Raw genomic sequence first — 21692 nt, 5'->3', positions numbered from 1 at the left:
GTTGGCTGTGGTAACTATAATACCCACCTCTACAACAGGAAGGCAAAAAAGTGCCTCTCTAGGATTTAAAACAGGGTGAAGATGGAGCCCTTGTGGGGTACCTCTTCCTAAAGCAAATATCCATGTGTTGAATAGCCCTTTGAGAGGACTTAAAGTTATACTTCAGGAAGTGTGCATGAGGTGCTGTCATCATTTACTCAACCTCATGTTATACCAAACCTGTATGGTTTTATTCTGTAGAACATAAAAGGTGATTTTTTTTTATAAAGATCTTAGACATTATTATTATTATTATCCATTTAATAAAACCGAATAAGCACTGTAGCGGTCAAGCTCAAAACTGAGAAAAAACACACCATACAAATATCTAGAACATGGTCCATGTGACTTCTGGGATATTACAACATATCTGATAACTTTGTGTAAATCAGATGATTCAGTTCATAAAACTGATCCAAATGGTTGGTTCATGAATCAGAATGTTTCGGTTTTGATCTGTTCTTCAACTACGGCTATCATATAGCTTCCATAGACTTGAAATTACATGTTTATGGTGCTTTTGCTTCCTTTTTGAAGCTTAAAACACTAATATGTTCTTCAAAATAACAGTTACAAAGTCATACAGGTTTAGGGTGAATAAATAATTTTTGTGTGAACTATCCCTTTAAACATGCTGTTTTTGTTATTGAAGTATTTTAAGAACATCAAAAATCACTTCCAAAATGAGTTGTGTACCTTTTACGGAGGACAATACGGTAGTCGGGACTATGCAGGCTGGTGATGGACACGTAGGGCAGCTCAAATTCTTGCAGTTTTCTCACGTCTGGGGCACCGTGGGAGGTCGGAGAGGTTTGGATGGAGGGAATGAGAGACCAGATGAAATGTTTGAGTGCCTTCAGACTCAAGGACATTTGGAAAGTAATAACAATGACAACAAACAAAGTGAGATGGGGGAGAATCCATCTGGCTAAAGCCATAGAGGGCACAATAACATGTTTATCACTTTGTGCAAGAGAGAAGGAACAGAGAGAGGGAGGCAGGGAGAGAATAAATGCTGCAGCTGTTAGAAAAAGACGTTTTCTCTAGAGTTGGGAGAGAGAAATGGATGTCAGGGATTGAACTAAAATGGGCATTGAGCTTTTAGAAACATTAAAAACAGGAGTGTGAAAAGAAGAAGAGAAGACAGTTAGATCTATAGCATAGTGCATGCCATCACAACAGTTCATTCTACTCTTTGGCTTACCCTTTCAGTAGTCTGACATTAGACAGCATGTTAAGACAAGAACGGTATTATGTGATGGGAATATCTTCAGAAATACATATGCACTACATCACCACGTTTCTAATTGCTTTGTATGGTTATTGCATATAGTTGTCACTGTAAAGATCTCAAATGTTGTAAAATAAATATTTTAATAACAATAATAATATTATTATTGTTAAAAACTGTCATTATAATATTATTATTATTACTACTACTACAGTATTTATTTATAAATTATATTCAGGAGAATTTCCAGTATTTATAATAATCTGTTTTTAGCACAGACATTCTTTGGCACTTATTTCTTTTTTCTTGGCTCCACCATCAGTCAATAGAAAATCAGGTTCTGTTTGCAGGCCTTTATTTTTCTTAATGCATATTTCTGCCAAGAATGGGCAGGATGCCAAAATAATTTTTGGGAAGGATTCTTATGGGGACTGTTTTCCATCCTATCTGGCAGAATTAAGCACATTTCATGTGAGGATCTGGCAACCGAGTGGGAGGCACATAGCATGTCATTCCTCAGGGATGCGTGAGGATTTTGTGCTAAAAGTAGTCGAACAATGACAGCTCATATAAAAAAAGTAGACGTGGAAAGTTCCACAAACAAAACAACAACGTTACATGCAGACAAGGAGAGCGGCTGCCAGACATCTGCATTAAATCAGAGAAAATATGCCCAAGTTTCAAGAACTGGACAGAGTCTGTGAAGTCTAAAGAAAAATAACAATTCCACTTCCAATAACTCTACTGCCCTCCAAGGGATTCATTCTTTGAAGGATTTTCAGTTCTGTAACACTATGACGGCAGAATTGGAAAGAGAACAATCGAGGAAAAAATAGCCTGTTCTTTACAAATTAATTTGCCCTGCGCACTGAACTGATACGTATTGCACAAGAAATGAAAGATTCTTGTCTCTGGGGGGTGTTCATAGAAAAATCATAGATACACTCTTAGTCATTCGAAAATGCACTTGAAGCCAGAATATTATTAAACATGATCTTGAGCAAACAACTCTTCGCAGCGAGTGTATAATCGGTTTAATTTCAGATGGAGCAAGTAATATTTCTCTGCACAGGGCATTTCAGGTCATACACAATCAATCAATACAGTGACAACCAATTTGAATACTGCTGCTGTTGCATTTACTCCTGCCAATAAAGTCTCAACAAACATTGTTTATAACAGACTAACGAGGAAATTTCTATCGAAGCAATGTTTCATGTTGTCTTTCAACCTCTTGGCAACTAAATGCAGTATTTTGTCCTCTCTCAGAATATGTAATGTGTTGTTTTACCACAAAGCTGATAAAGGCATAATGTTTGAATGCTTACAAAGAAAATAATGATTACTGGTTAGCAGGCAACATTTCTTTATATGTTTCCTTACATTCGTTTTTTTTCCGTGCAAGACTCATCATCACGATGTTAGGGTGTTACTATGCAGTTTCTTAGTCCTTCTGAGTGATTTCAGTACGTTGCTATGCAGTTGCTGAGGTGTTCTGGGTAGTTGCTTATTGGCCCCTTTGGGACTTTGCTTGTCTGTTAGATTGTCGGCAAGGTGAAAATCAACGTCTTATTGCTTAGAAAAGGGTTTCTCATTCGCGGCTTCCTATGGGAACTTCAGGATAATTTTATTTTCACCAAGCTTATTTAGTTTTCACATTTGCCTGATTTCCAACATTTTGTGGACATACGTTATCAGCATTTTTACCAGACCTGTAACAAACTTGACCTTGTAACACAAAGAATATATAAACCTGTTGACAAACTAAACACAGACTTGAGTACATTTGGGCTATGTTGTCAAAATGATCTCCGTTCATACAGATCTGCTAAAACGACTAAAAATGCTGTATTTATGCATGCCAGGCTAGTCACTTTGTAAAGAAACACTACGCCTATAGACTAAACACGCAATATGCATGTGCAAGATGGCACAGTTTTCACAAATAGACACGAAGACAATAATGCTATAGTTTTTAAAAACTTGCATTTTAAAAACTGTTTTCAAAAGTTAGCATTTCCAGGTCCCCAAAACGCAGTTGTCGTGTACATAAATGGTCAAAATATGTAAGCTTTCCTTTTAAACCTGCAGTTTTCGCCAAAATAAAAGCTTGAGTTTTTAACATTAAATAATTTAAGACAAATATTATGATTGTAAGTTGTAGAAACCAATAAAATTAATTGTAATGATCAAATATTTTTTATTTTACAGAACAACTGTTGTACTATTGTAATACTAGAGGTAACAACAACACTAATAATAATAATAATATAATTATATTTTATAGGCCTGGTTTCACAGAGAGGGCTTAGATTATGCCAGGATTAGGCCTTAGTTCAATTAGGACATTTAAGTAGCTTTTATCAACATGCCTTAGATAAAAACATTACTGGTGTGCATCTTAAGACAAAACACCTAAAACAACAATGTGATGTGTGTATTAAAAAAAAATTATATATTTACCTGTATGTCATGTGACTATTAACTGATAACAGAGAACCGTGAATATGTAATTGTGTTGTTACATTAGTGACATATTGATATTTGGAGCTAAAACAATACAAGACGGGTTACACACAAAAAGTTTAATATTTAGGGTTTGGGCTTAATTCAATTCCTGTAAGCACAAGAAATAAAAATAACAATGTTTGCCTAACATGCATTACAGGCCTACAGCAGAGCTGCGTGTACCATGCCAACAACAGCTTGACCGAAGTTTCATCTACTTGACCTCAGTTTACTTTTGAAAAGAGTGGGCGGCCACCTCAACAGAACACAGACCCTCTTTTGAGCTGCAAGGACTGCGTTTAGATCCAGTCCAGAGGAAGTATGTTGACTTTCAGATACCATTTAATAACAGCCAAGCCACTTTCCAGCTGAAGCCAGCAGGCCAAATCTTGTGACGGCAAATTTCTGTACAAAAGGTCTGAATTAAATGGGTCAAATGTTATACTCACACGTGCAGCCCCCATCCCCCCGCTCCTGAACCAGGAAGAGGCTGAAATATCCCACCAGCTCATCAGGAAGGTCAAGCTTTAAGGCCACAGCCTGATGAGGATATTAAAGCATCATTAATCTACACAGCGCTTATTATTAACCACAAGAGAAGAGACTAAACCTTTTCACAAGACATGCAAATGTATTCATAGACAAAACACACAATCTTGATAAATTATGCGTGTATGTGAATTTAGAATAGACGAGTAAAATGCCCTTGCTATGTTACCATGCTTTCAAAGTGTTTTGTTTTTTACTACTGTAGAATTCATATTCTATTTTATAATTCCATATTAAATGATATGGAATTTTTGAAACATACAAGATTTTCTCGTGTTAAAACTTTCCTCAGTGTTTTCTTTTACAGGAGTGTTGTGCGCTCAAGTGTTAAACATTACACCCAAGGGGGTCCCATGATCAAGTTACTCTTCACTACATTTAGGCCATGTTTTATGCACAACACTTGACTTTCTCACTTCCATCAGGTGCTAAAGGGTACTTAGGGCCATTGCTGTGGTTGAATAGCACAGCGGAGAGCAGTGCGTGCTGCATATGGGTGCAGGGGGCATTTTAATGTGAGCTTGTATCAGCTATGGCTCTGTGTGGTGCAAGTGGGAAAGCTATGCTCCACAAAGAGCTTCTCAAAGCCCTTAAGACTTAAGCTGTAATATGTGTTACACTGATTGGAGAGCAGGTCTAAGTTAAGAATCAGTGAAAAAACACAAGATGTTTTTTTATTTTACAGACTAAGACTTGTACAGCACAATATTATTAATATTCAATTGCATTAAAAAGGAACAACAAAGACTTTATAAGAATTGTCTATTAATTTAAATAGTGATTAAATCGCATATTTATTTGCCTTTCTAGTTAAAGGTGCAGTGTGTGATTTTTAGCGGCATCTAGAGGTGAGGTTACGAATTGCAAGCAACAAAAGTTACGGTGGCCGACAGGAAAATATGTCATTGTCTGAGACAGCAGAGAGTATGTTCAGCAATGAGGTTTCTTTACAAGGATAAATTAAGAACTGATGTTTACTTAATTATTCAGTAAAACTATGTTATTGCAAATATTATTGTTACTTGTTCCTCATTGTGTCAGTGTTTTATTCGCTGAACTAAGCTTGCTTCCTTGCATGTAGTAACGAAACGCGTTTGACCGTTTAGGGCTACTGTAGAAACATGTCGCCGCATTTCAATGTAAGGGAACCCGCGGTGTATGTAGATAGAAACTGCTCATTCTAAGTTAATACAAATATAACGGTTCATTAAGTACGGTCTTTATTACACCACTGAAAACTTCTTTTTCAAGGTAGTGACGAAACAAGCTCTGTAACGCTGTTTGTTCGCTGTCGGCTACGGTAGAAACATGACGACACAATATATGTCGACCTCCATAGAAGGGGGTGCCCGTGGTTATGGAGATATAAATGTCTCATTCGAAGGTAATAAAAACATAACGGTTCATTATGCAAGGTCTTTATACACCACTGAAAACATAGTTATGGATCTTATTAGGGCTGCAACAACTAATCGATAAAATCGATTATAATCGATTATGAAAATCGTTGTCAACGAATGTCATTATCGATTAGTTGGTCTGCTTACGTCACGGGGAGCGTTTACTGGTACGCACACACACGCAAGGTCTCTCTCCCTCAGGCGCTCTGCCGAGCGCGCGCGCTACACGGTTTGGAGCAGTCTCTTCTGTCTCGCTTGCGCGATTTCGGGAGTTTGAACTAATTCGCGGGCATCAGGGAGCCGCAATCAATATGCGGGAGACTCCCGGGACTTCCGGGATCTTGGGATGTCTGTATTTTGTCTCGAGCATCAGGTTGCGCAATCAGTTCGCTCGCAACGTAAGTGATGTATTAAAATAGCGCTACCGCCGAAATAGGTTAAATTAAAACGGTCTTTACAAAGCGAAGCACTAAATATAAAGGCAGTTAATAACAGCAGCAGTAAAATATTGTTTTTTAGTCACTGTACTCCATGGTTTTCAGCGAATGCTTGTGCACTAATGCACAATTTCTCCTGTCCTTTACTCAAGCCTGTTAGCTTGCTGAGTAACGTTACCTCCATTCCGTTCTCTTTTTATAGCATTTGTCTACTAAGTTTTAATTGTTTTTCAAACGCGATCTACTGCGGCTCTACGTTCACACAATTGTTTTCAGTCTTTCTATATTTATTTAATCAATTTATCCTTATATTATTCTTTTATATATTATATATAATATATATTATATTCTTTATCCTTATATTCCTTATATATAATTAATTTTAAATAAAAATTAAATGAATTATATATTTTAGATGTTTTTAGTTTGTTTTTAGTTCAGATATTCACATCTGAACAACATGTCTGTGTAAATTTGTTTTGACAAAAATTGTGTTAAAACATAATATGTTGGATATCATTTTTTTAACAATAATCATGTTTGTCAACTTGCCATCAGCAATTATCATTAAAAACAATGCAAATATTGATATTAGTAAAACTCAATGTGTGGCTTTTGCACTTTTTAAAGTACACTTTTACACATAAATACCCTGATTTACGGTTTTATTTAGTTATAATGAAAAAAATCTAATTTAATTTCTATCCGATTAATCGATTAATCGAAAAAATAATCGTCCGATTAATCGATTATCAAAATAATCGTTAGTTGCAGCCCTAGATCTTATATTGCATTTCTGTCAATAGATCCTCAGAAATATTACACAATGCACCTTTAATGCATTCCAAAGAAATAATAAACATAATTACTGGGTTTAGTCTGTGTTGATTACACTTACAGTAGACTATATGTGCATACATATGCTACCAAAAGTTTAGGGTCAGCAAGATTATTTTTAATGTTTTGAAAGAAACATTTCTATAGCTTAAACAGTAAGTTTCATGGTCATGGCTACAATTCCCAGGGAATGCTGAACTGATCAAAAAATGTGTACCTTGAATGTAATGTACAGTAAGTCACTTTGGATGTGTCTGCCAAATATATCAAAGTAAAAGTCTCTTACGCTCACCAAGGCTGCGTTTATTTGATCAAAATTACAGTAAAAATAGTAATATTGTGAAATATTATTACAATTTAAAATAGCCGTTTTCAGAAATCTTTCTTATATGATGATTTAGTGCTCAAACATTTCTTGCTGAAATTTATTTGAAACCGAAATACATAAATACATACATAACAATACATAAATGTCTTCCTTACTGAAAAGTAACCCCAACATTTTTTTAACCAAGGTGTGCATAAAGACAATGTACAAACAGGCAAATTGTGGTGCTCTTTTCTGATCTCATTCGCAGAAACGCAAATTTGCAACTTTTGCCCCACTTTAAATTTAAAATGTTGAATTTAAAATTTAAACATTTAGTTTTTTAAATGTATCATCAACACATTATTTGAAATAATTATGTATTTTGAAATTATTTCAAATATTTTTATCATAATACATTTTTCAAACATATAAATTGAATTTTTTAAATAAAATGTTACATTTTCTTTACAAAGACATCCCCAATAAAAGCTGGAAAAAACATTATTAGTTTGGTTTGTATCATAAGACTATACCTATTGTTGAGCAATAAACAAATTGAATTGTGTTCCCTTTGAAAGTCCTAACAAATATAAATTCTTTACTTGTTAAATCAGAAAAGTGTCTATGTCCTGTTTTTATGTATGTGACCATATGAGTTTATTATTGTAACAAGACATGAATGAACATGAGTGTACAGTATATTCATGTTAAGCCACGTTTCCACTGCAGGAACTTTCCACAGGAACTAGGGACTTTGGGGTGGTACTCTGTGTGTTTTGACTGCAGGGACCAGGGTCTAAATGAAGGTCCGGGTAAAACTTTTGTACCTCAGAAAGTCCCTGCACGCGAGGAATTTTTTTTACTTTCGGGGGTATGACTTGGGCGCGGAACTGGCAAATCGCACGCAGTCCTTCGTCACTGGACTAATGTGCCTAATCTTAACGGTACTTTAGACGGCGATGGAAACACAGACCACAACAAGTCTGGGGGGAATGAAGTTCCTGGGACAAATTGTTCCGGGTAATTTCTGTGGAAATGCCGCTTTTTCTCACTATTACAATGAAGGTGTGAAGAAAGAAATTACTATCCACATAAAGGCATAAACCTGGCAGTGATAATTTGCTTTGAGAACATGAATCAGATGTGTGCTTTGGAAACAGTTACAAAACAACATTCTCACCTCCAGAACATCTTCGGTCTGGTCAGATGTGAGGATGTTGACTTTGACCTTCTGGCCATTGGACAGGTAGATTTCTAGCTGCACCTCCTCAGTGGGGATCTGCTGGGTCTCCTGTGGTAGAGTAAAACGGTGATGCTCTTTAAAAAGTCTTTGAACTTTATTACAGTTTCAACTTTCTTTATTGTGTAATGTTGCTGTTTGAGCATTAAAACGGTCTGCAAAGTTAAAAAGTCCACTCCAAAGGTAGTTATTCTCTATATTAGTGAGAACTGTTTCTGAACTCCCTGAAACACCTCGATTGCAGTCTTGTAGTTTTCTTCAGTGAATGTACATAACAATATTCCCACCCAAGGTATGCACAAAATAACGGGGACAAGGCCTGGTTGAGTTGCATTAGTAGTGTGTTGTGGCCCATGTCCAAGAGACACTGTTTTTACCCCAGATCTAACACGGTTATGGTAAGGGACACAACATTTCCAGAACATGCTCGAAGAGGTTGACAGATAACGACACACTGATCCAGTCGACCAATCAGAGCACATTGCGCTTTTCAAAAGGAGGGGCTTCATAGAGACAGAAACTGTCAGATTGGAAAGAGATGTGCTGCAACAATGTAAAGCACATGTGACTAGGGTTCGGCACTACAGTGGAACTGACTGAATGGCCATTTTTCTCTGTTTTCTGTAGTCAGGTAGCAATAATTTAAAAAAAAAAGCTTTGCTGAAATACCCTGTGCTGAACTCTAACTCAACTTCTGATGCTTCCTGTTCAGCTGATCTCAGAGTATTTGATGAACATGCAGTACTGGTAATATTAATCACACCATTTGACACAGAGCAGTTTCATTTCCTCTGTATTCCAGCTTACATGTCATGGGGGCGTTTTCATTTTAGATGAAATGTAATTATTTGATTTCTCTGTGATTTACTGTATAGATTCAGGCTTATCGCAATATATAGGTGGTTAGATAGGACTGGTGATTTGATAATAAGATATTGGAATTAAACACAAAGCCACAAGGGTCAAAACACTACAGTGCTGACTACAGCACACAGTTTTTATGGATTAAAAAAAAAACACTGTTCTCTCACTGTTCTATCTTTCACTTCTTGCAAATTCATCTTTTTTTCTTTTCTTTTTTTTTCTTCTCTTCCTGCATGTTTCATCTCCCACTGAGGCAAAGGGTCTCAGAGCCAGCAGCTGATCTTTACAGAGATTTGAAAAAATCAAAACGCAAGGCCAATTCTAATCTCTTATTCTGTTTCTGCAGACTGCTCTCTGATGTGCAGCTGGGGGACCAACGGGATCTGACTGCAAAATTACCAAAAATCTATATGGGCTGGGAGATGAAATTCCCAAAGAATGAATGCAACCTATGTGATTCAGGCAACAAATGTAGTACAGAATGGTACTTGAATGTAAGGAAGTGAACAGAGAGGAACATAAACCGGTTCTTCATTCAGCACACATGATGATATCTTAAGGAGGAAATGAGATATATCAGACCCACCAATATTTAATTCTTATACTGGATGACTAGGCTTTTTATATTTTTTTTTACAGCGTTTTGAATTCTGAGCATTAATGGGAGAGGTAGAGGAAATTCTCAAAGGGTTAGTTCACCCAAAAATGAAAATTCTGTCAATTACTCACCTTCATTTTGTTCACGTAAGACCTTTGTTCATCTTCGAAACACAAATTAAGAACATTTTGATGAAATCTGAGAGCTTTCTGTTCTTCCATTGGCAGCTACGCAACTACCACTTTGACACTTCAAAAAGTTCATAAAAAGATCATACACCGAATCCATAGGAATTGAGGTTGAGTCCAAATTTTCAGAAGACACTTGATCACTTTATATGATGGATTAACACATTTAATTTAGGTTTTTATTCACATATAAACATTTATCAACGTACACATCAGTGGTGGTAAACGGAAGCTCAATTATGCTTGCTTGGCGTGAGAACCAATGAGGTTTAATCTCGTGTTACGCAGCACGTTTGAGCTTCAGCAAGAACCAATGAGGTTTAATCGTGTCACGCAGCACGTTTGAGCTTCAGCAAGAACCAATGAGGTTTAATCTCGTGTCACGCAGCACGTTTGAGCTTCAGCAAGAACCAATGAGGTTTAATCTCGTGTTACGCAGCACGTTTGAGCTTTAGCAAGAACCAATGAGGTTTAATCTCATGTTACGCAGCACGTTTGAGCTTCAGCAAGAACCAATGAGGTTTAATCTCGTGTTACGCGGCAAGTTTGAGCTTTAGCAAGAACCAATGAGGTTTAATCTCATGTTACGCAGCACGTTTGAGCTTCAGCAAGAACCAATGAGGTTTAATCTTGTGTTACGCAACACGTTTGAGCTTCAGCAAGAACCAATGAGGTTTAATCTCGTGTTACGCAGCACGTTTGAGCTTCAGCAAGAACCAATGAGGTTTAATCTCGTGTTACGCTGCACGTTTGAGCTTCAGCAAGAACCAATGAGGTTTAATCTCGTGTTACGCAGCACGTTTGAGCTTCAGCAAGAACCAATGAGGTTTAATCTCGTGTTACGCAGCACGTTTGAGCTTCAGCAAGAACCAATGAGGTTTAATCTTGTGTTACGCAGCACGTTTGAGCTTCATCAAGAACCAATGAGGTTTAATCTCGTGTTACTCAGCACGTTTGAGCTTCAGCAAGAACCAATGAGGTTTATTCTCGTTTTACGCAGCAAGTTTGAGCTTTAGCACGAACCATTGAGCTTAGTTCTAGCGTGTCAAGCAGGTTCGGTTGAGCTTCTGTTCATGTTCGATGATCAATTTTTATAAGTAAATAAAAAACTCCTTTTTATCTGTTGATCATTTAAAGCAATCCATTCACTTCAGAAAATTTTGACTAAATTCATATAGATTAATTTTAGGTTTTGGGTGGACAAACCCTATAAGGTTTATGACAGGCAACTATGTCACATCTGTATTTAGACACCATAAAATTTAAAGACATATCAAAAATTATTCAAATAGAGAAGCTAATAGCAAAATGGCCTAAACATTTTGACCATGGAAAGGGAAACCTAATTCAGTTATATTTTGAAGGAACCCCTCTGAAATGCTTAAGTGGACAATCATGCGACAATTACCAATAATCATTTTATTCATTATAGGTTCTGGATCTGTAAACCTTACAAAAAGTTTTCATATGTAGCCTATATTTACAATATATCAAATAAGAGCATTTAAACTTCTTTATTTACAATTATGATAATTAATTTTCTAATTATAATAAACACTTCTAATAAACAAACATAATACAGAAATTTTACCTGTTGAGCTTTTCTCAAAAAGCTGTTGAACACCTCGCTGGATCCCAGAATGGGGTCCTGACGCACTGCAGGGAGAAAAGCTCATCATTAAAGGTTTAAAGCTAATATAAAAATGTAGTTAAATAAACTGAATCTACTTATGGGGTAATTGTTCTTACTATTATACTCTCATATCAGAATAGCATGCTATGGAAACATACATAATGAATAAATTAAACATTTATACTATCATTGGGGTCAGTAAGATTGATTTTTTTTAAAGAAATTACTCCTTTAATTCAGAGCAGGGATGCATTACATTTCTCAAAAGTGACAGTAAAGGCTTTTACATTATTAATTTAGATATCTATTATAGACATCCATTTCCATTTATTTATAATTACTATTCTTTTGAACATTCTATTAATCAAAGAATCATGAAAAAAGTATCAGTTTCCACAAAATAGTTTTCAACATTGATAATAATAATAATAAATGTTTCTTGAGCACCAGCTCAACATAATACTGATTTCTGGAGTAATGATGCTGGAAATTCAGCCTCGTGAGTCGAGAGCATAAGAGAATTCTTTCAAAAATCTTTAAACAATTTACCAACCCCAAACTTTTGAACGGTACTAATATCTCACTATCAAAAAGCACCCATAAAAAGCAGTGCAAGGGCTTCATCACTCAAATCATCAATTTGTTTTAACAAGCTCATCAAAACAAACCTCCCAACCAATTCACTTAAACAAATTGAACACGTCAGTTCCAATTGAGCACAAGGCCAGTGTTTTAATCAAAGTAATAGATAAGTGGTTGGTCTGTACTTCAAAAATTTCAAGGTACAAATTTTGTATGGAAAAGTTTGCCGATTGATTGTCAGAGTATTTTTTGTGTACCTCCTTGAGGTAATATTTTAAACCAACTTTCCTAGTCTTGTGTTTCGTCTTAACTGAACTATAACGTAAAACTCAATGTTTCAAAATTCATTTATCAAAAATCACGTTAACTCAAACTAATCTGAAAATACAATGCATACTTTTTCTTTGAAAATACCACCATGGGTCCTGGCTGATAATAACCTGAGTTTTGTGGAAAAAAAGATGCTGGAGGCTAACTGACCAACATAAACTATACTGTTTACTTTTACTTCAAATATAGCACACGAGCAAACAACCGCAAAACATTTGCACAAACTAACGAAATATTCACTCTGAACAGCTTGTGTGTTTGTGTCGGTTAATTTTCCATAACCATGTTTCTCAGTGATGTAACTGTGGTGAGCCCCAGCCAAGAGCAGCTCCAGACTGCTCGCAAATAAGCTCAACAAGGCTTAGCTTGTTCGATGGATAGTGCCAGTGCTGGAATGGATTAGAGCAAACGGCTCTTGGTGCTGCCAGCACTGCTGATTTCCTTTTGTGTTCAGAAAACCTCACCTATAACTTGTTAAATGACATGCATGGCAAAATTCTTAAACGCTGTACAATATTGATAGCTCCCTTTCATGTAGTGTGCCTGATGTTTTCAGGAATGACTCAGAACATTATAACAAGCTCCATCCTCTTCAGGAAGAGCAGAAATATCAAGACAAAACCACATACGAAGGATTAAGGCTGACAAACAAGTTTTCTATAATGTGTTGACATTTCCAGTTGAAACAGGGAGTTTGGGTGTTTTATTTAATAGCCAACAGGCTTAAATCACAGCCATGAGTCGTGGCTTGCAACTTGCAGTCGCATTATATCGAGCATTCGATAGACAAAAATCTGTGCAGTGCAGGATGAGTCATCAACATTTTAAATGCCTTTACTACTGTTAAAAAGTTTGTTTGTTTGTTTGTTTTTTTCCTTGAAAGAAGTAATACTTTTATTCAACAAGGACGCTTTAAAATGATTCAAAAGTGACTGTAAAAGAAATGTATGATGTTTCAAAAGATTTAATAAATGCAGAATGAACTTTTCTTTTGAACTTTTACTTATCAATTACATTTTCCACAAAAAATATTATGTAGCACAACAGTTTTTTTAACATTTGCAATAAAACAAATTTTTTTCAGTATATTAGAATGATTTCTGAAGAATCATGTTACACTGAAGTATGAAGTAATGATGCTGAAAATTCAATTGCCATCAAAGGAATTTTAAAATATTAAAAGAAAAAATGTTTATTTCACAATATTAACATTTAAACTGTTTTTATTAAATAAATGCAACCTTGGTGAGCAGAAGATTAAAAAATTAAATCTCACCAACCCTAAACTAGTGAACGGTAGTGTATATCTGTTAAATTAATTTTGTACATTTTAGGAGTACAATAGCATTTAGATGAGCTCAAAGATAAACCAAATGGACCACAAGTCACAAAGATAATTTTGGTTGAGAACTTTTCAGGTAAAAGGATGTTTTTCTTACCAGCTTGCATGTACTTCTCTAGCTGTTCTCTCCTCTGATCGACTTCAGCCGGTGTGAGAGTGAAGATCTTCTTTGGTGGAAAAGCCGGCACCACATTATTTCCATATTCTTTTTTTATCTGAAAAACAGAGGGAGAGGTTCATTTTAAATCTGAAAACAGAACATTTAGTTATTCTGAGAGGACAAATGAGACTGAACACTGCCTGCCCTTGACCGCTGAGACTCCAGCAGGCTGACTGTGGGTCTCTCAGGCATCACACTAATAAATCTGTTTACACTTCACAGCATCTACTAAAATCATGCCTGCTGTTGTTCCATCTGTATCATTGGCATTTTATTCAATGGCACAAGAAAGAAAAAAATATCTATCAATCAATGTTGACTAGTAATCAATCGTTAACTAAAACAAAAACTAAAACAGTGTTCACTACTTGAAATATAGCTGAAACTAAATAAAAATTTTCATTTTTGATTAGATAATATTAGAGGTCCATTTTAAGGGTTAACTTCAAGCCTCACACCGTGACAGCCTCTACGGATTGCATCATATGACCACGTATGATCTGACTAGGCCCTCAACGCCCTGTTACCTAGCAACAGCAGCTTTGAAACAACACAACACGATCTTAATGGTGAGATCACTGAAGTTCTTTTTCATTCATGAGGAAAAACAGAGTTTGTGAAATTGGTAGGTGTAAGAAAGGTAATAGGCAGATCCTTTTCCGAAAATGATGCCTCACTTCCAAATATTTGGAATATGTCTGACCTCTTCAATACTGGTGAATATGCTCACAGCTGTACCACTTCACTATTTGGATGAGACGTAAATTTGTGTTTCACAAGTGTGATCTCAATCCAATCCAAAACAAACATGCCTGTGTTTTTCTCACACAACCTCAGTAAATATTAGTATGAAGCAAATTACTGACGTTTTTTGGCTAACAGAGATCACGTCCAAATCACTACAAAATTGAACAGACATCCACTATTAATTATAACTATACATTAATCAAAATATCTTTAAAAATAATCCTGTCTGAATAGTGCTGAAATAGATGTCATGTACCCTGCCTCACATAGAAAACTGAATTAATTAAATTAAATTCAGAAAACTATTCATGCAACATCACAACAATCCATTTTCACACATGTATATAATCAAAAATGATCCTCTTCAATCAAGCTCAACATTATATATGCAACAGTTTCACTTTCACTTCAGTTAGTTACTTTATAAATCACGCTTAATACAATGATTAAAAGTTTAATGAAATATGAGTGGTTCTCGGTCTTTGAAGTTTAGATTTAAATATCTACAAATCATTTCACTGGCTCTCCATCCAGGAGACCAAGTGACTAATCACATTAAATCCCAATGAACATAAGAATCTATTTGAATTAAACCAATATGCTATAATAGCTACTATGTCTATAATTTCTCATTATGTTTAATTTCCTCAATTTCAGTGAAAGGGTACATTTTCAGAATATATTTGACAATCTCAGACAGCACTGACTTATTAATTGGATGATTTTACAGCCAGTGATTCGTGACTAGTTGTTTAAATATTGTGTTTTCTTGATGTGTGCGTTCACCTGTTCATGGAGGCCCAGGAGTTGACTGTAACGTACTCGACAATGCAAGACACCATTCACATGGATATTGTAAGCCTGAAGAAGGAAGAAAAGTTAGTTAGTCTTTATATACATTATAAAAATGAACACTCAATACATATTCATGAATAAACTTTAAGGCTCATCAATAACTACAGGAAGGTTTTCACTTATAGATTCTATGAACAAAAGAGTCGGTAAGATTGTTTGTTTTGTATGTTTTTGAAAGAAATCTGCATTTGTTTGATTAAAAATACAGTAAAAATGCAATATTGTGAAATATTTTATATTACAAGTTAAAATAACAGTTTTTTTATTTAAAAATATTTAAAATATATAATTCATTCCTGTGATGGCAAAGCAGAATTTTCAACATCATTACTTTAGTTTTCAGTGTCACATGATCCTTCAGAAATCATTCTAATGTGCTGATTTTCTGCTCAAGAAACATTTCTTTTTATAACTAATGTTGAAATAAGTTGTGCTGCTTAATATTTTTGTGAAAATTATGATAATTGTTTTCCAGGATTCTTTGATGAATAGAAACAGGATTTATTTGAAAAGGATTTTTTTTTTTTCAACATGGTTCATGTCCTCTTTACTGTCACTTCTGATCAATTTAATGCATCTTTACTGAATAGAAGTCTAATTTCTTCCTTTTTGAAAAAAATAAATCTTTGTGACCCCAAACTTTTTAATTTGTAAAGGGGTACATTATAAAAAGAAACACTCGATAAATAGGCCTATTCATGAATATTTTGAAAGGCCCATCAATAACCACAAGCTGATTTAACCATGTGCATTATTTAAAAAAAAAAAAAAAAAAATATATATATATATATATATATATATATATATATATATATTCTTCACTTTGAAATGTCAAATTATTAAATTAATTCTTAAGTGAAATATTTTGACGCTGAAATAAAAAAACTGTGTAAATTATGTAGTCGCTTAGTTTTTAATGGTGGTGCCTTAGTATTCTTTTAGCCTTTCCACAAAAAAAGTAGTATCTAAACCGATTATTGAGCCTTTTCTTTTTTGTCTCATCTGAAACGCCTGTGTTTATAAAATTGAGGGACTTTGCACTATTGTCTAACTTCCTGATTTGCTGTTGTTTTGACTACTCATCATTTTGCACATCTTTAGGTGTTGAGATGATGGCCCATTGTTATTTATGGAGTAAAAAAAGACTGAACTTTTACTTAAATTACAGAAAACATGCAATGTATCAACTAGACACAAACCAAAATGTGTGGTACGGATATGAAGAGTGTTGTTTCAAAGACACTAGGTTTTAGGTAGAGTGAATACAGAAAAAAAAACATTTCTTGAGCCATTCTTGTGGATTGTGTGGCCTTTAGGATCTGCAATCAAACCAAGTTAGTTACATACAATACCGTGTGGTTGTTGTGCTTCAAAAATATTTGACTTCATTTTAGTTTGTTTCAGGACAGGAGGTTGCGGTGTAATGTTCTCCATCTTATCGTGACAAACTATAAGAATGGTCTCAACTGACATCACATAATGAACATGCATTCAGCGCCATCAAAAAGACCCCAACGAATGCGTACGAGATGGTATGACCCAATTATTGAAAGCAAAGCTCTGCTACACAACTCATACATGCAAGTCACCAAAGATATCAAAGCTGGAACAAGTCTAATAGAGGTAGGATGAAACTGCCATGCCCTTACATGTCTCCAAAACAAAATAAGGAAGATTGAGTATGCATGTCTTCAGGAAGTAAAAACCATCATACTTTTTTTATCCTTTTGTTTGAAAAGGAAGCGTGCCATTTAAAACACAGCCCACTCATTTTGTGGCTCTTCTGCAAAGTATGCATATTTTGTGACATAAACAGCTCCAAAGTATACTACACAACTTCCTGCCTTATTTAGATAAAGACAACATTACGCTTTAGAAGTCTGAAGAAAACAACCTCCATTCATGAAAGCACTCGTTCTCAAGTTTTAAATCAGTTTGAGTTGACTTGAGAAATTTGAGCAGGGTCGGTGTTGTTATTGTTTACTAAAATGAAAACTATTAAAACATTTGTTCAATAAAATAAAGCTGAAATAAAATAAAATATAAATATTTTAAAAGAAAACTTTGAAATGTTGCCCTGAAATAAGGTTGAGTACTAAAATCACTAACTGAAAAATTCAAATTAAAACTAAAACCATTTAGAAATATAAAAAATAAAATGGCAAACGTACATAACAAAATGAGTGTAATGAACTAATTTAAAATATTTATAAAAACTATGATAGTGTATAAATATATATATCACTGAGCTGGGTGAACTAGTCTAAATCTATAAGACACTTAAAATTGTGCAAAACAACAAGCCTATCTAGTCATCAAGAAAGTGAAAGAAACATAAGAGCATTAAAAGGTGAGTGTGAATCACACATCTGGCCAATTTAACTCTCAGTGGCCTTGAAACACTCATCTTTTGAGAACATTACTGACCGTCTGTGTCTCTATGACAGAGAAACTCTCTGAATCACTGTCACAGAAGGACACTAACAACTTTTGCAATCAATCTGTTAGGAATGATTCATTCATGGAGGCGTTTTAGGTGTACTGAGAGCACAGTAGAGCTCATATATCTCACCCTTTATTAAAATAATTTGGTGGCTAAAGAGAGCACAACTGCAGACATCTACGAGAAGATTTGCGGTGTCTGTCCTTGAACAGAATACGCTTTGTAATCAATCAACAGTTCAGGAGTACACTACAGATGTAACCTCAGGAGCTGAAGCTGAAGCTGTCCAGTGTTGCCAAGTCCGCTTATTATAAGCGACTTTGGGCTTGTTTTTCTGTAAAGTCGCTAACAAATATTGGTAGTCGCGGGTCGCGGTATTTTTGGGCTTGTTCCGAAAGTGTAGTTGCTTATTTGGGCTTGTTCTCAGCTCGTTGTCAAGCAGATATTTTCTGTTATTTAAACGTAGGAGTTTGTCTTGCCTGTTCCCTCTGTCTCTCCCCTTTCCCTATACAGAGTTTTTTCCCACCCACATCCTGCTTCTAATTGGCTCTGACCCAGATGGCAATGAGTACTGGCCAATCAGAGGCAGAGCAGGGCAATCGTTTTTTTTTCTTGTTAGGAAAACGTCAGTGAGTGACGTTTAAATGAAAATACGTGCGAGTCGCGACTGATGATGACTGGACTATAGGAGAGTTTTTATATATTAATTATATTTTAGATATTCTAGATATAGATATTATAGTTTAATATCGTTTAACCCTTTAACTGTCACTCCCCCTTTTTTCGCATAGACATGAAAATAACTTAAATGGTTGTAATTCAAGAATGCTTTGGAATATAGACCTATGGTTGGTCTTGTTTTAAAGAAGACATTTGCCAGATTATTGTTGAAGTGAAGTATTATGAAATTATGCAAGCGAAACAGAAAAAAGTTATACAAGTTTGAGTTTATGAAAATTAACAATGTAAAAATATAATTATTTATATTTTATATAAAATATATATATATATTACAAAATATATTTTACTCTAAAATTGCAAGAAAATGTAAGCCAAAATTCTGAAGAAGTTGTGTTCCAAATTTTAGGTTGATATCTCAAAAAAATGAGCTTTCAGTAAGATTTTATTGGGCCGCAGTACCAACATTTTTCACTAGATGGACAGCCAAGCTTCATTACAGAAGAAAAATAAACTGTACAGTGTGCACAGTTTTACAAAACTGGGCACAGTTTACCAATATGTCCACATGTATGTAAATTGACAATCTGTACCCACAGTTTAAAACTATCCGTCCCCACGGATTGTAAAACCGTGCACACAGTTTATTTATTTTTCTCTTCCCCACATCCTAGGGGGCTCCGTAGAAAAAGGCCTTTTACTGTCTATGAGAAAAAGTCGCTTGTTTTGGGCTTGTTTTCACGGGCCTGGTTGCTTATTCGTCTCGCGAGATCTGGCAACACTGAAGCTGTCTGTTGTGGACAGGCTACAGCATAGATAAATGAAGTGTCATGTCTTCAGAGCAGTGAGCCAGCTATTCCACTTACTGAATAACTTATGCTGAAATAAATGGCAATCTTGCACTGCATATGGCTTAGGGAGAGAAGCCAGAAGAACTGAGACATTTTGTGAAATTTAATTCACACAACTATGAATGACCATTCAAATAGAATACAGAGAAAGTGACAAAGCTTCCCAAACTGATGGCACCTTCAATGCAATACTGGTCTTTGTGCCCTTTTTGTTATTCACTAAGTCATTTGGTTTCACAGACACGTTTTTAAGTCTCCTTTATGTCTTCTAAACAACAGACATGAATATTAATATCTACTAAGTTTTGAGTAATGTAGATTTTGAAGAGTTTTATTAATCCATCTGTTCACTACAAAGTTGCATTCAGATTCGTTCAGCGGTGCTTTTTTTGCAGGTAATCATTATGCAAGGATGTGGTGGCAAATGTTTTTAGTCATTGAATCTCTTACTCAACCGATTCGTTTATAAACACAGAGTCTTCTACAACTTAAAGAGGTCGTTATTTTTCATTTAAAAAAATTGCATTTACAAATCTACTAAGAGATTTCTGAAAGAGTGTCACTGTTTAAGCATAATTTTTCCATCCAATGAAAACAAAGCAGATATATAATTGCCTCCATATTCTGTCAAATAGAAAAATAATAACAATAACCTAAACAAACACATTTTACTTCCTTAGTCTGTTAAATTATAACAAATAATTGTTGTTGACACGACAATGACTCATATGACAACTGAATGAACGTTCAAGTCAGTCAGCAGAAGATTCGTTCGCTTAAAAGATTCGTTCAAAACAAATTCAAAACAACACTATTCGTCGGTGTCTCCAAGTAAAATCTTGACGCATCGCTTATTTGACCTCCAGTACACTTACCACATATGTAGATCCGTTTTCATCGGATCGGACCTCCGTCTCGGGGATGGAGAAATGCATTTTCTACAGTAAGATTACACGTCTCTGACGAAGCTGAAAATGCTGTTAAGGGAGAGAAGGTTCACGGAAAGATCTCGGTGTTGGTTTGCTGTCACGCAGGGACCAAACTGAATGACGGCGAGCTAACGTTACACTCGCTCTGATCAGTCCAGTCCAGTCCAATCCAATCCTGGGTCGAATTATGCCAGAAAAGTTATTTTTCGCGAAGTGGATTACTTAAAAAAAACTTTCCTTATGTTCAGGGCTGAACTTTTTCAATAAACATCTAAGCAGCAGCCATGATGTTGCAACTGGAGGTAATTCCACGTTCATTGTCGGCAATTTATCGCCAAATCTGTCCTCTCACTTCCTCGCGCACTGTAAAAGAATGTGGGAAGCGAGTCTGCAAAACACCGAAGTGTCGTCGGGAGGCCCACGATCCAATTAACTTTCCAGATTAATCCACGTAAAGGTGCTCCGCGGTTTCTACAGCCTACATTGATAGGCTACATACGAACGAATATGGAGAGGAAACAAATTAGGAAATTGTTTGTCGCAGGGTGCATTTCGAGATGCCGACACAGTGCTCGCACTTGTTAGGGCGGTAGGAAGAACACTATAAGTCTACATTATAGCGAAACCTTCTTCCAGGCAACTCTGTCTGTCTGCTTTAATGTATTCAATATGTATCTGCGCGCTCCCGAAGCATTGCAACAGTCTGGATCAAACCATTATTCTTTAGCCGGGGGTGTTACTGCGTAAAAACGTTCATTCGAGGTCCTTTGGCATGAACATGTTTCAAGCGTAGTTTGTAGAAAACAATTTTCCCCTAACGATGTAAACTTATATTTAATTCTGGTTTAAATTGTTTACACTCAATATTAAGTTAAACATTTAAATAGGCTTAAATGGCTTTGTGATACAATAAGCAATAGCGCGCAGTTAAACGGAATAAA

The 21692-nt window shown here is 35.5% G+C and overlaps 1 protein-coding gene across 2 annotated transcripts in view; it reads right to left on the bottom strand.

Moving 5' to 3' along the window:
* The window catches only part of snx17 (sorting nexin 17), a 30540-nt gene extending 9064 nt beyond the window's left edge, over nt 1–21476 (bottom strand). Inside the window, exons 1-7 of one of the 2 annotated variants that reach the window (XM_077219756.1) lie at nt 20698–21476; nt 15782–15856; nt 14186–14303; nt 11793–11857; nt 8492–8602; nt 4228–4318; nt 736–823 (exon numbers count right to left, since the gene is read on the bottom strand). In XM_077219756.1, coding sequence (XP_077075871.1) covers nt 736–823; nt 4228–4318; nt 8492–8602; nt 11793–11857; nt 14186–14303; nt 15782–15856; nt 20698–20757 — 608 coding nt within the window. In that variant the 5' untranslated portion in view covers nt 20758–21476. The remainder of the gene's footprint in view (nt 1–735; nt 824–4227; nt 4319–8491; nt 8603–11792; nt 11858–14185; nt 14304–15781; nt 15857–20697) is intronic. The other variant, XM_077219757.1, reaches the window with a different exon arrangement.
* Nucleotides 21477–21692: the final 216 nt, after the last annotated feature.

This window comes from Siphateles boraxobius, unplaced genomic scaffold (assembly GCF_051911475.1).
Source record: "Siphateles boraxobius isolate OS27281-9 unplaced genomic scaffold, OSU_SipBor_1 8, whole genome shotgun sequence".
Lineage (NCBI taxonomy): Eukaryota > Metazoa > Chordata > Actinopteri > Cypriniformes > Leuciscidae > Siphateles > Siphateles boraxobius.
This window is presented reverse-complemented; position numbering and strand designations above follow the sequence as displayed.